Raw genomic sequence first — 15,233 nt, 5'->3', positions numbered from 1 at the left:
TATATGGTATAGGAACTCATTCAGGTGAGCACTATTGCTATAATGATATGGGTTTAAAGTTTAAGGAGGATTGCAATCAATACAATCATTTACCGGACAAAATTTTATTAGAAACTACGGTTCGACAAATACAAATTTTGAAAACAAATCAAAGTATAAATAAAATGATCTGATGACTATGATAATATTGTTATAGTATACAGATAAAATAAATTACATCTTGACATTAAAAAAATGTTTTTGTATAATCACAACACTATAGTTTTGAATTGGCATTACAAAAAATAAATTCAAAGTATTATTACTTGCATGCCATGAATGTCTGTAAGTACCCTATATATTTATAAGTTATATTCAACACGTTAATGTTATTTATTTCAAAAATTTTGCTTACAGGTTATAAAATATATTTATAATAAACAATATATACTATATTGATTTTTATAAAAGTTATTTAGTATTTTAAATATTTACATAATCGCAATAACTAAAATATAATATGATAATATATTTAATTACTTATCACCAATATTTTTATAGTTCATAAATAGTTTTCTGCGCATCTTATTTTTTGATAAAATAATAATAATATGAACAATTTTCAAACATATAGAATACAAATTTAAAAACCAAAAGTGATTACTACAGTTGTTGAATACATATATAATTTATGTTCTTGTAATAATCATTAATCAGTAATTAGTAAGTAAATAACTGACTAGTTGTTTAAATTTTGGCTATCAATATACGTGTATATGTCTATTGTAAATCATTTACATGTTATATAATTTGCATTTTCATTTACAAAGAGTAAAACTCAATTTGTAACATTTACATATAAATAGATAATAGATATACAGAAATAAATTTAAATTCCTATTGTTTCATTCTAATAAATTGCCAATAGTTATATAGTTACTACTGCAGAATTTGTTTTTGGTTATTTCCATACATTATAGTACTTTATATAAATTATAAATGATGTATCTACTGTTAGTATTTTATATTCACGAATAGTAAAAAGTATATATAAATATACTAAATTAGTTATAAGAACATTTTTTTTTTTTTTTTATATATTTTTTTAATATGTTTAACAAAACAATATATACTATTTAACAAAAATAAAATACCAAATATATATATTTTTTATTTTTATATATTTAAGTATTCATATTACCTTTAAAACTCAAATTTTGATAAAAACATCTAGAGGGTTAAATTAATAAAATTTCATCTAAAATTTAAAACTTTTATGATATGACATTTCATCATTTGTTAGTCAAAATATATTGACAAATTAAATTATTTCTAATATCACTGAAGTACCTATATATATTTTATAATATAATAGATTTTTGTATAGTATAATAAAACGTATATGTGTACTGTGCCATATTTTTGTTTAGCAAACATTACATAAAAAATATATAAATAAATATAGTATCAATAATACACCAGTATTTTGTATTCAGAGAGAGAAACGAGGACAAGTTATTAGTTTTCTAACGATCTCATATAACATACAGGCTACAGAGACCGCACGTGCACTATTAAATTATTATTAGTGTTTTCCCTTTTATCACGGTAACTCAAATATCATTGTTTTGTACGTGAATAAATAGTTCGTGTTTCCGATTATGTAGTATTTCAATTTTTACCACGTATTCAACAAAATAAATTGGATAGATGCATATAATGAGTGGTAGCGAGAACCGAGAATAGGTAATAGGTATTTTATGAAGCGTTCAGCTTATATAAAAGTAGTGGGATATCTTAATGATCCTAAGTTTGTTAATAGCTTATGAATAATTTATGTACTTTTATAAATATGGATTGTATATGCGTTAGTTTTCCACGTTAATACTGAAACAATTGGTAATTGGGTGTTTATTAGTTGTTTATAGAAGAAAAAGTTTAAGCTAGCACTGCATATTATGATTGATATTTATACATAATACAATTATTATATAAAATAATATTTATTTATAGAAAATTAACAAACAGAACATAAATAATACATTATGTATGCAAATTATAACTAGGGCTATTGCTAGAATTTATTAAGATTTTGCATATTTTTATAAATACATTGCTTTTGAAATATGTAAAATATAATTATTGTAAAATAATCTCATACATGAAATCAAGACAGTGTAAAATAAAATAAAATAAAATACAAGTATAAAGTATTTTTTAAGGAATTTTAGTAGACAATAGATATAAAAATAAGATATTATAGTTTTTAGTTTGCTTGGTAAAAATATTAATTTATGAATAATATAATATATATAATAAATTCTTTAAAACTTAATGATAAGCGATACATTTTTGTGTAAATAAAAAGAGATTAATTTTCATCTCAATTCTCAGTTACACTGAATAATATAATTTATTGATTTCTGTTAATAGAATTGGGTAATAATTATTAGTTAGTAACTTATAACTAGTTAGCAATTTAAAATTAAGTTTAATTGAATGTATAAAATTATCTAATCTAACGTGCCTAAAAAAAAAGAAGCAACTAATGTATAAAATAATCATTTTTGTAATTATTACAAAAATTCTATGACGTTCCGTACATCAATGATTGCTGAGTATTGATTAAATAATTCGTAAACCTTAAAATAATAAATATAAATATTTTTTACAATGAATAAGATCTCTAATACATACTATCTCATGATACATAGTTTAAATTCAACATAAGATCCATACATACTACATTGGCCTTGGTAAAATTAAATTATTTTGGCAACATCACTGGGGTAGTGATAAAATGTGGCTGTAAACAATTAACCACCGCTAAGGTGGTTTAATTTGGTGTTCAATTCGATTATTCGATCATCACAAATAATTTTAGTTAGATAATTATTAACTTGACGTAATACTTTACATTTGAACAAACACGTTTTAAATTGTATATTTTAAATTATATATATATAAAAATAAAATTATTTCAACTTCAGTTGTTATTTCCACTAACTAACTTTTAACTTAGTTAGATAAATATTGAAAAATTTCACGAACTAACAAAACTTTAAGTTAGTATTCGTAATTTATTCAATTGACAATTTGTTAAGAATATTAAATTTACTACAAACTTAAACAATAATGAGTTTCCTAAGAACATTGTTTGATAGCTTACATTGGCTATAAAAAATAAATTTTGTTTTTTTCTATGTGCATGTACAATTTGATGATTTTCATTAAGTATTACATTCTTTGTGGTTTTTAGTGACTTCGCTACCTACGTAAATAATAAAAAAGAAAGAAAATAATATCATTTAAATGATAGTATATGATCTCTAAAATATTAACAAACTATTATAAAACAACTTTATTGTGTATGTATCAATTAAATTAATTGTATAACAAAAATATGTTTATAATGGTCTCTATTTTAATATAATCTTTCCAATAGAAGGACAGGTTCTCGGAAAAAAGAAAAAGATAGTATACAATTTGATCCGTTGTTTGTGTAAATTATTTTTACTTCAAGTCAACGATGGTTAAACATCGATTTTATATTTGCCAAGTACTTTTCATTTTAATGAATGTAACTTTGAAAAGACGGTCGTACTAGTGGTGATAAGTTGACCGTGGAAATCTAGTGTTTGATACAAATTTGGTGAATTTGTTTCATGACCTCTGCCGTTGACTTGTATTAATAGCCATTGGCAAAAACGGATCTATAATAGTTTTATTTTTGTCGTTAATTACTCGAACAGTGCCGTCGACTACTCTAATTATTGTTCCTCTCTAATCGTACTAATTTTCGGAATACGATAGTACCAAATAATTTTAGGAACCATTTCCAGGCTTTCTACATTCCTCTTTTGAACTTACAAGGTTGTATAATACATATATTGTGTTATTTTGCCGATCTGATTAATTCTGATCGATTTTATTAATTATACATGCATAAGCCTTAATTTAAAAATAAATAAATAAAATATTTTTACTGCTGCAAACAAATGAATTGATTTTAACAATAACAATTAGTTGTCGCTATAATAAGGGATAGCTAGAATTTATCTGAGACATCAAACGATTTTTTTTTTTTTATTTGCTTTCTAAATGATTTTGCTGAATATTTTATATTTTTATAATTATATATAACTGCAAACTGTATTTTCTTAAGATTATTAATAACCCAAGTCGTAAAAAGAATAGTTTTGTAGTTGTTCTAATTCATACAAATTCTATGAAAAAATCAGGATTTTATAAACATCTTACTCAAATAAATATATCAATCTGTTATCTGAAATGTTGAAAATTTGAATTATTATTTATAGTTTATAGATAACTGCTTTAAAATTGATTTTTAGTTAAAATAGCCAATATGTGTGACTTGACAGTCTTATAAACACGTCGAAAAGATCTCGAGTTTTTCGTTAACGTTGAAAATATTATAGGTGTATAAGTTTTTATTTCATTGAAAATTTGTTCTTGATTTATTTGACAATAGACAGTCACGAAGAATTAAAGTATCATGACGTTTGAATCACGTGTTTTTAAGTTGTAACTTTTGATGTTGATAGAGATTAAGAACGCGTTTATTTTTCAAAGTTAAAAGTTATTTTTTTTATGCTAAACATTTTTGTTTAAATAATCTTTTTTTTCTAAATTATGCGTGAAAACAGCAGGTGGAATATTTACATATTCATAGCCAAACACAATATTTATGAAAATAATATTGTATAACAACGACGATATAATGAAAATCACAAAACGAAATAATTAAAGATTTTACTTAATCTTTCTTCGTAATGAAATAATCACGTAAACACATAAAAAAGTCAAACATTTTGAAGTATGCAATTAAAATTAAATTTTACTGTTACGTAATATCAGAACAAGCGAAATATATTAAAACGGTACGCCATATTTAGTATTAAATGGAATATGTTTTTAGTTAAATGCACATAATATACGTTTTTTTCGACGCATTTTAAGTGGACCGTCCATCAGTATTAATTATTTTAATTTAATAAAAACGACGGTATACATGGCACTAAATTAAATTATTACATTGCATAATTTAACAGTATTATCAAAAATACAAATATGGAGGGTAAAAAACTTCAGCTTGGATGTTTAATGAGTTAGTGGCTGTTAAAATATTATACGATATTAAGTTTTAACTATATAGTGTACCTACCTTTACTTATATTAATAATTTTTGAAATCTATAAAAAAAAAAATTAAAAAACTCAATAATAATATACCGGTAGCATACAACCGCATGAATTTAAAAATCTTCAAAATATTTAATACATTTTTGATATGAATCACGTCTTCTTGCAGTATTTAAAATTACAAAAAATATAGAATACTTAGTGTAAATTTTATATGTAAACCATAAAATATAAAGTATTATTTATTGAAAAACTGGATAAGCTCGTCGTTTTCTCAATTAATTTAAAGAGATATATTGTTTCCTGTAAACTTAATACGAACTATTGGCAAATCTTACTAGAGTAAAAGTATTTAAATATTTTATAAATACTTACTCAATTAAGTATTATATATACTTATTATATTATATATTATATACTATGTTTACATAAAATAAAAAAATAAAAAAAATATATATCATAATAATATGTATTTTATATGTAGTTTTTATTCTTCATTCTAAATTCCAATATTTTGAAAAATAAAAAACAAAAAAAGTATTATTTATTTATACCAAATGATACAGTATAAAATGTTTGATAATTATGTAAAACATAAAAATTCTAAAAATAAAATAGGTTCTATTGATTTCTAAGGTAAGGAAATATTATAAAAAACAATTAAAAGTATTTATAAGTTACTGATAATTTAAATACAAAGTTGAAATGCTTATTAAATTTATAGTTAAATATATGTGTTTGTACTTGAATATATTTAAAGAGTATATTATTTAACAAGACTATTGATAAATATCTACGTATTTATATAAATAAACAGAACTACAATAAAAAATAAATAGTATGAAACTACTTTTCACCCTTTTTGATTTCTATTTGTATTTAATAATGTTGAGTATACGCATCTTATATTAGAATATTTTTTAAATAATCCTGCTAAAAAGCACCATGACAAGTTTAGTTCATATATAAAATTAATACCTATGGATAATAGATTTTCATAATAGTTTTAGTACTCATAAATATAATAATTGATAAATAAGTTTTACACATACAATTTTATAACTATTTCATTAATTTAAGATAATTTTGTATAATTTATATTAATTCAATCGTGCGTTACATGTGTGTTAGTAATAAATGCAGTTTTTGCAATTTAATGCAATTGTATATTATAATGTAGTGTTTGTGAAAGTTTAAATATTGCTTACATAAAATTAAAATGGATGATCATTATTTAAAAAATTTGAATATATTTTATATACAAAAAGTTAATTTGTATACAAATAAACCTGATTTAGTTTGCATTACCCATAGTAGACTAAGTAATTTTAATAATAAAGTTGGACCTCTAGCTTGATGTGATCGACTTCGAATTAGCGCTGATATTTTGTAAAAACTCATTTTTTGTAACTGTTTTTGTAACTCCCTATTACTTTGAGTACTATTAAGATCGAGCAGTTTTAGATTATCCGTAATATATATTATATATAGTATATTTTCATTGTAGCTTACTTCGATTATATGCTATAATATTATAGTTATAATATTTTATTAAATATTGCACATAGTGTGTATAAATGTATAGCTACATAAGTATTTTTAAAATAAAGCCGATAAGCATATTGTAATATAATGTAACTCTTAATACTGTGTATTAAAAAAAAATATAAACTGTCGTAAAGTAGGTACTTGAATATGTAACGAACTGAATATTTTTATTATTACATTATTTTTTCTTTTTACATTTTGAATAATAATCAATAATATTATTATAAAAGAATAATATTTAGATATTGAATACACTTATTAGTTATCTATCAACTGCAAAATGTTTAAAGAATGTTAAAAAAATTTCTCAATTAACTAACACGATTTAAAGATAATAAAAATCATAATTTTAAAGCGATGTTTTAAATATATATATATTTTTTTTTTAAAAACACATGAAATGATTACACTATTTAACCAATTTAAGGTTAATTTTTAGAAAAATAAAAATATATTTTTATTAAATTCGTTGATAAAATTTATATATCAATTTTATATATTTTTTTTTTATTGACCTAGTTCAACCCGGTGACTATAGCCATTGTTACAATTTACATATAAGAGTTTTGTTATTTACAGTGTTTTAAATTTTTTTAGTTCAATAGTATAACATTAAAAGTAAAAAAAAAGTTTATATGCTAATGATAAATTTTTAAATTGAGTTGTACAAATCTGTAGTTTTCAAACATTTTATCATCTTGGTGTTCTCCTCGGTGTTGAGTTCCAGTGCATCGTTATCTAAAATTTAATCTTGATGTTAAGTAATTTTTACAAAAATTTGTCTGTAATTTAAAATCAGAAAGTTTGAAATATATATTAAAATCAAGAAGCTAAGTATATCGTTTTTCTCCATTCAAAAAATACAAGTTGAAAAAAACTCAAAATGTTTTCTTTGTGTTTGCAGTGTATATACAATATGTATTGCATTGCACGTTATTTTTCAAAATTTATGGATGTACTCTATTATAAAATGTAATATATTTTACACACTTTAAATTAAAAAAATATTTATTTTTTTTTATAAACAATTACTTTTTAAGTTTTTAGCTAATGTAAAATTACCTAAATTTATTTACCTAATCACGGTTATACGATTTAAGTTTCTCTAACAACACTACAGAGCTTTATTTAATTACACATCACATAATATATTATATTTATTATAATTAGTGTGCTGAAAAAAAAATATTAATATATTGTTTATAACTTACAGTAGTCGCCAAAAATAGTCTGTTGTCGCTTTTAAAAAGATTTATGACGATTAAAAATAATTGCACTAGTGGAAAATACTTTCAAAGAATATTTATTTTAATCAAACAAAAACATCATTGAAATTGTAAAAACGTAAAAATAAATATTCCATTCGAACTTTAAAAATATAACTAAAACACAGTATCTACAAATATTGAACTATGTTATTAACTGATTCTGTAGTAATTTGTATAACTATAATTTAACTAGAAAAAAAATTACAAATAGAAATACGATCAAATGAAACTAATGGTGTTTTATATAATTATATATACACTACTTTACAATATTTTGAAACTGGCATTCAGATTGTAAGTGTATCTATAATATAAAGATCGAATCTTAAATATACATTTATATAAATATAATACATGGAATAATTTATGTGATGCTTATTTCTAAAATGATTTCGTATAATAATAATTGAAAAAAAAAAATACTATTGGTAACTACTTAAGTCTAACATAATAAGATGTTGCGCTGTTATGTATAACTGTATAAGTATACATATAATATAAATACGCTTTTAAACCCCCAGAAAAATGGTCAAATAAATATAACGCTGATTGCTGGTATACGCTCTCTAAGAGACCGAAAGAAAACGTGAATAATTCCGTCGTATTTTTCAAAGCAATAAAATAAGTGGTTAACTGATTAAAGTTCTCTTTAGGGCTATACAACACCGTAATTGAAATTTGATAAAATCTAAGACGTGTGATTTTAAATTAATACTTTAGAGTTTGACCTTTTCATCCGGCGCTCTTATGTGCTAAGTTCTTGTGTAATAATATTGCAGTTGAAGTTACAATTGTTATATTTAAATATTCATTTTTATTTTTTCAATACTACAATAGAAAAATAAAAACGAAATACTTATACGACGTGTGTGCAAAACGAAATTATTCCCGTCGTATAATTTCTTTACCGTTAAGATTAGTCACACTAATTGACGTTTTGTTTTAACCTTGCCAAAATTCATTCATAAAAACGTTATATTTTTTTTTTTTTTAGACATTATACTCGGCTATTCCATCGACAGTGGTGCCTTCGATTCCAGCAAGACGAAACCCAGGACCACCAGTAATAGGTCCTCGGCCAGCCCAGTACAAATTGCCTCCACCACCGCGCGCGACAAATGTCTGCGCAGGCGATCTACCAACTGACCGGCAGACCATCAGAGGGTTCATCGAAGACCATCCCAAAGATATGGTCGTTGTCCAACAACAGACACAGCAACCACAGCAACCACAACAACCACAGCCGCCACAACAATCACAGCAGCAATCGCAACCACAGCAACAACCACAACTACGCGCCAGAAGGTTCAAAGTACCGCCACCCATCAAATGCATTTCTGAACCGCTGGACGGTGGTAGCCGCGAGAGTTATGAAATGATGACGCCTGCCATGACCATGTCTCCCAATAGACAGGTGAGATGATAATACGGAGAAGTAGTATTTCGATAAACGTTATATTTGCCTATGAATTTGGCATGTCCACGTGCACAATACCTATATTTATGGTTTTATCGCAAAGGGTTAAGCAAGTCCATTTTTTAAAATAAAATTTAGAACATATACAACCTACACTACAGAGTTTTTTATTATGTATTTTTCCCAAAATGTAAGCGCTTCTTGGAAAACCCATATTTTGTTCTACTACATTTCAATAATAAACTGTTCAATAAAATAAATTTTGAACAGTCTCATAAGTGGATAAGTTAAATAAAGGTTTATAGGTTTATACATTTTTATTTTAAAATCGGATCATCATAATTTTTTTTTTATTGATATTAAGCACGGCAACTGAGGCCATTAGCTGTGAGAAGGTACGATAGGTTTTTGAGTAGTTTTTTTTTTATATAGAGTTTATAGGGTTATGGAACACATATATGTATGTATGTATGTGTGTTATGGATTCGTTGCTAAAAAACCGGGTGGTCACCCATCTGAAAACTAGCGACGCCAGCTGATGCTTGACCTCAAAACATATTAGTGACTGAGACCAACTGATACACCATAACAAGCCATGCCTTTTTTTTTTTTGTTCATCAGTAAAACATAGTTATTTAGACCTTAAGGAAAGTAATAGTAAAGCTTCAAAAGCTCTTTAAAATCTATTTTGGGTATAATTTCTCAAATACTGAAAGATTAATTTATTAATACATTCACACATTAAATAAAGTAACAAAAAATTTTGACTTAATGACATTAGATAAAAAATACAGCTGGCATAGTCAATTTGAATAATAACAGGTAGTTGGTACCCATGATGGTGACCATCATGATAAACTAGATCGAAAAAAAGATTTAAAATTATATAAACTAACTGTAAAAATACGATTTTAATTAAAAACAAATCTTACTTTATTTCAATCGATTATTTCCAATTTTACATTTTCACTTGAAATATAATATAATACGTGAGAAATACTATATTATGGTTTTTAAAATCATTAAATAACTTCTAAACAAATGTACACATATTACTATGAACATTTCCTATTAAATATATCTTTGGATAAATTAAAATGGAAAAAGTTTTGAACATTTATAGAAGTAAGCTTGGTTATCTTTTAAAACACAGCAGGCGAAAAGCTTCCCAAGTTAATTACAATTTGTAAGGATAAGCTGATAATCTTTAACGATTTATATTTGTTGGTTAGAATACTTTTCAGTGAAACCCTAATTTATTAATTTAAAATAATTAATAAATACAGTTTTTAATTTTATATTTTTTTTTTTATTTAGCATTATTTTTGACAGTTTGCTATTATTTATAACCAAGTTTTTTAATGGCTTAGTTTGTAAATAATATAATACAAGCAAATAATTGGACTGTGCTATTGAAAAATCTCTAACTATCTATTCAGTCACATATATAAATCAAATAATGGATAGTCAGTCGGATTTTCCATTGTGATATTATACGACAAACAATATAGGTTTATTGTACATAATTATACATGAATATTGTATTTAAAACTCAAATATAATTCAATATATTTTACTTTATCAATGGTAGAATATAATATATGAAATTAAAAAGTGTTTTAACACCAAACTATAATAACATACCAGTTTAATACGTTCAATATACCATAAAAGTAGACTGCAGATCATTACGTATGAAACAAAATGAACCTCGAAAAGTGTTTGTTTTAACGTGTCACTTGTAGTTAAATGGCCAAATTTCTAACGCGGTCGTTCGTGTAAGTTTAAGTTATTCTAAAACATTAGGAAATATTTACAATGTTTAATGCTGATAACAAATATTCCATAGTAAAATATTATAGTATTTACACGGCCATGCTATAAGTATAGCCATGGTATAGCTAATAATTATTGTTGTATTCTGTCGATTTTTAAACGGGAAAGTCTAAGAATCAATGTGTACACACTATTTCGGATCAAAGATAATGTACTTTTTTCGAAAAGTAACATCAGCTTTTTTAGATTTGACGTTGTTTATTTTATTTTATTAGTTTGTTCCTAAAAGAAAATGTATACCTATAAGATTTAAGACTTAATTTTCTCACAGTGCAGTATAAGTCGTTTAAATTCTTTACACGGTTAATGTGTGGGAGAGGAGGGTTCTGACTTCTTTTCTTTCACTTCCGAATTATTTTACATGCATATATCAAAGTCACTCACTACACTTGTCAATAACTTAATAATTGAAGTCGTAACACTATACTATATTTCGTCGTCTCAGAATGAAAAAGTTCTAAATCATTTTTTTTTGAAAAATGGTTTTTTGCTTATATTATTTATAATATTTTATTCTTGTATTAATCAATCTTAAAATGTATTTAATGAGATACTCAGAATGAAAAGTTCTAACTCATACAAATATGAATGATAAGAGGTAAACTGAGAAATATTAATTAAAACCTCTTCGTTCTAAACAATAATTAATAATGAAATAGTTCTAAACGGTTTTAAGTATATTATCTTAGAATTAAAAGGTACTGTTATAATACGGTTACACCACTGATACAATATTTAATAATACAAATTATTATTAAACTATAATAAAATATTATTCCGGTATGTAAATATTTTTCCGTCTATTTTTGTTTTGTTGGTATAATATACTGTACGTCTTATACACATTAAAGTATAAATTATTGACATAATATTGTTAATTATAGATATTTTTCTGTTATAATTTTATTTTAGATACTGAAAAATGTATTATGAAAGTATATTTCAGAATATATGATTTAAAAAAAAAGTTTGTTGAGAATTTTGTAATTTATAGTATGAGTAATTATAATTTTTTGATTTATACATATTTTTAATTTATCTTTAAATAATTTAATTACTTAATTTTTTATGGCTATTAAAAAATATATCTTACTTTCTTTATATGTATATTTTTAAATACATTCAAATATTGTTATTATTCAAATAATTTTATTTACATTTTTATCTAAGCTTAATAATTTACTTATAACTTAATTAGTATGAAAAAAAAAATGTAAACGTAATTGGGTACGATCCCTTTTAATCTAGCACAAGCTAAACTTCATATGAGTCTATGAATATACAGGGTAATTAATTTAAATTTTAAGATGCACCACTTAGTGACATCGAAGACGCCTTCACGTATTGTAGAGTTATACCTTGTAGTAGGTATTTGATATATTAAGTCACATAATACCTAATAGGTAATTACTAATTACTAATTAACTTCAAAACTAAAATATAATACATTATAATAAAAATGTTTGTAATATTACGTGATGTAAAGAATGAACATAATTTACATTTGTAAGTTGGAATAACTGAATAAAACAAATTATTTTAATTAGTATAAAAAAGTTCTAACTTAATCAAAAATATATTTTTTTAGAATGAAAAGATTCTAACTTGATAAATAATTTTTATTCCCAGAATGAAAAAATTCTACACGTACAACCTTTATTAATTCTAAAAATAAAATCTTAGTTTTTTATTATTAACTTAATCAATAATTGCGGTAAAATAAAATTTCAAGTTAAGTCGTGTTTTTTGGAACTTAATTGATACTGCATACAATTTTCGTAACTTAGTATTTACGGTGAAAAAAGTTATTCCATTTATAACTTAAAAATATTCCCCTGAGCTATTACAAAAATTACGTTAGAACCTTTTCATTCTGAGATAACGATTTATAATATTTTATATTATGTATTCTGATGTAATACAAGTTATGTATTAATATTGATATATCTGCGTATTATAGTTTACAAATTACACAGAATAATGTCACAACATAAAAAAAAATGTAGAAAAAAATTATAATAAAGATAATAACAATTTTGAGAAAATCGCATATTCCTATTGGTGTATTACAACATGTCAGAGGAAAATTCAAATGCAGAATTTTTGATACGGGTTTTTGTATATTTAGACGATTTCAAACAGATATTTCTTAAAACAAAATAAACTATTATGATTGTTAATTATGCAACATGACTACAATAATTTAAAAAACGTCTAACTTAATAGAGAGGGCGGACATTTTCTTAAAACGTTTGATTACTGAGCCCCCATTCTTCTCAAACTTCACCTTGACCCTTGAAATCCGACTTTTGACAATTCTATAATCTTGCATCGTGTTGATTTTAGTCATCGTTGCATTCGTATAATAATATTTTATATTATCACAATAACGTTCACAGGACAGCGGTCACTGGAGTGACTCGTTCAGTGTCAACTCGTCGCCCGGCTACTCGACTAAGAGCATGGAAACGCCGCTGTTGTCATCGCACGCCAAAATGATACCGCTCAGGTCCAATAAGAAACGTTTCATACTAGACAGGTATGTGGTGTGCGATCAGTGGAATGGTCGGGCCAGGTTTTCGCCGGCTAACAGCGGTCCGATCAGCTCCAGCAGCACAGCCGAATTGACCAAGAGCCACTCGACGCCGGCAAGTCTGCAAGCAGTCATCGAGTTCAACGAAAACTCGCCCAACTCGCTGCAACACCGGGTAAATATAGATAATTATTACCGTGATTTGGATCGCTCCGAATCAAGTTTGTGTGTTTATATTGTGTAAGTAATGTGAAAAAAAAATCATATAGGCGTGTTAGAAAATAAATCTGAACGCTGTAGAATTTTATAGCGAAACGTCAAAATCGGAAACTGGCTTGGCTAAGTTTTACAATGAGAGATATGTCTTTTAATTAGAGACATTTTTTTAAGTTATTTGTTACACAATTAAGAAGCATTGTTTTTTTTTTGTTCATAAAAACATTTATAAATCCACAACAATTTTTTGTATTGTTCTTATTCCTCTAGTTTGAAAAAAAAATAAAATAAATACGTCCGGCAAAGCCGTTTCATTAAAATGTTCGTTATTGAGCACACGGTAGATGAATAATATTATGTACTTGTATAAATAATCCGATATGATTATATTATAACAACCTACTTACGTATTTGCTGAGCTGTAAATATTTTTTCAACTACCATATATAATATTTTTAAGTAATTTATAATTATTAATTAATCAATGTTTGAATTTAATATTACACAAAATTATCAATAACTTTTGAAACAAAGATTTCTAGGTTGGTAATTGAAATTAAAAAGTTTTCCTTATAAACTTTAACTCCAAATCAGTTGCTAAAACGACGTCTGATAAGCTGCACTGCTTTAGATAATGAGTGGATTGAGAGAGCTATTTTTTTTAATGCATTTTTATAAAAATTTTGAAATAAAACGTAGCCATACAATATTATATATTTAAAAAAAAAGATTTTTTATATTACATTTATGGTTCACGCGTTTTGTTACTAAATATTTGATTTTTTTTTTTTATCAAATATACTAAGAAAAATAAATATTTAATGAATATCATATTAATTAAATACAAATTACATATATTACTTTGACAAAAAATAACCATTGAACAATATACATAAACTATTAATCAAAATTTATGTTAATATGGAGATAATAATTACAGTATGTTGTTATAATTTAAGTCTGTTTAAAGGGTAATATTTAAAAAAGTATAATTTACAGATATTTTTACTAGTATTATTAACAGAGTTGCTCGCAATTTTAGGGTACCAAGGTCTTAAACGACCGACATATCAGTGTTTCAAGTTAATTGATATTAATGAGTATCGACCATAGTCTATAGTTAAACAAATTCTAATGATAAAATAATTATTTTCGCTTACATAGACAATATTATGGTCATAAATCGTCTAAATGTTTAATACCAGTAAAAATTCAGATATCAAGTTTATATAAATTGTGAAATATCACAAAATATAAAAAACACTATTATATGT

General features: G+C 24.5%; 1 protein-coding gene across 2 annotated transcripts in view; it reads left to right on the top strand.

Annotated features, from left to right (window-relative positions):
- Window positions 1-15,233, top strand: part of LOC112602885 (atrial natriuretic peptide-converting enzyme-like) — an 87,661-nt gene that overhangs the window by 27,049 nt on the left and 45,379 nt on the right. For both annotated transcript variants that reach the window (XM_025351230.1, XM_025351231.1), the window contains exons 4-5: window positions 8,952-9,371; window positions 13,610-13,918. In XM_025351230.1, the coding sequence (XP_025207015.1) occupies window positions 8,952-9,371; window positions 13,610-13,918 (729 nt within the window). The remainder of the gene's footprint in view (window positions 1-8,951; window positions 9,372-13,609; window positions 13,919-15,233) is intronic.

The sequence above is a fragment of the Melanaphis sacchari genome, unplaced genomic scaffold (assembly GCF_002803265.2).
Source record: "Melanaphis sacchari strain LSU unplaced genomic scaffold, SCAv2.0 Contig91_pilon_pilon, whole genome shotgun sequence".
NCBI classification, from domain to species: Eukaryota; Metazoa; Arthropoda; class Insecta; order Hemiptera; family Aphididae; genus Melanaphis; species Melanaphis sacchari.
The sequence above is the reverse complement of the archived record's forward strand: the minus strand, read 5'-3'. Positions and strand labels throughout refer to the sequence as shown.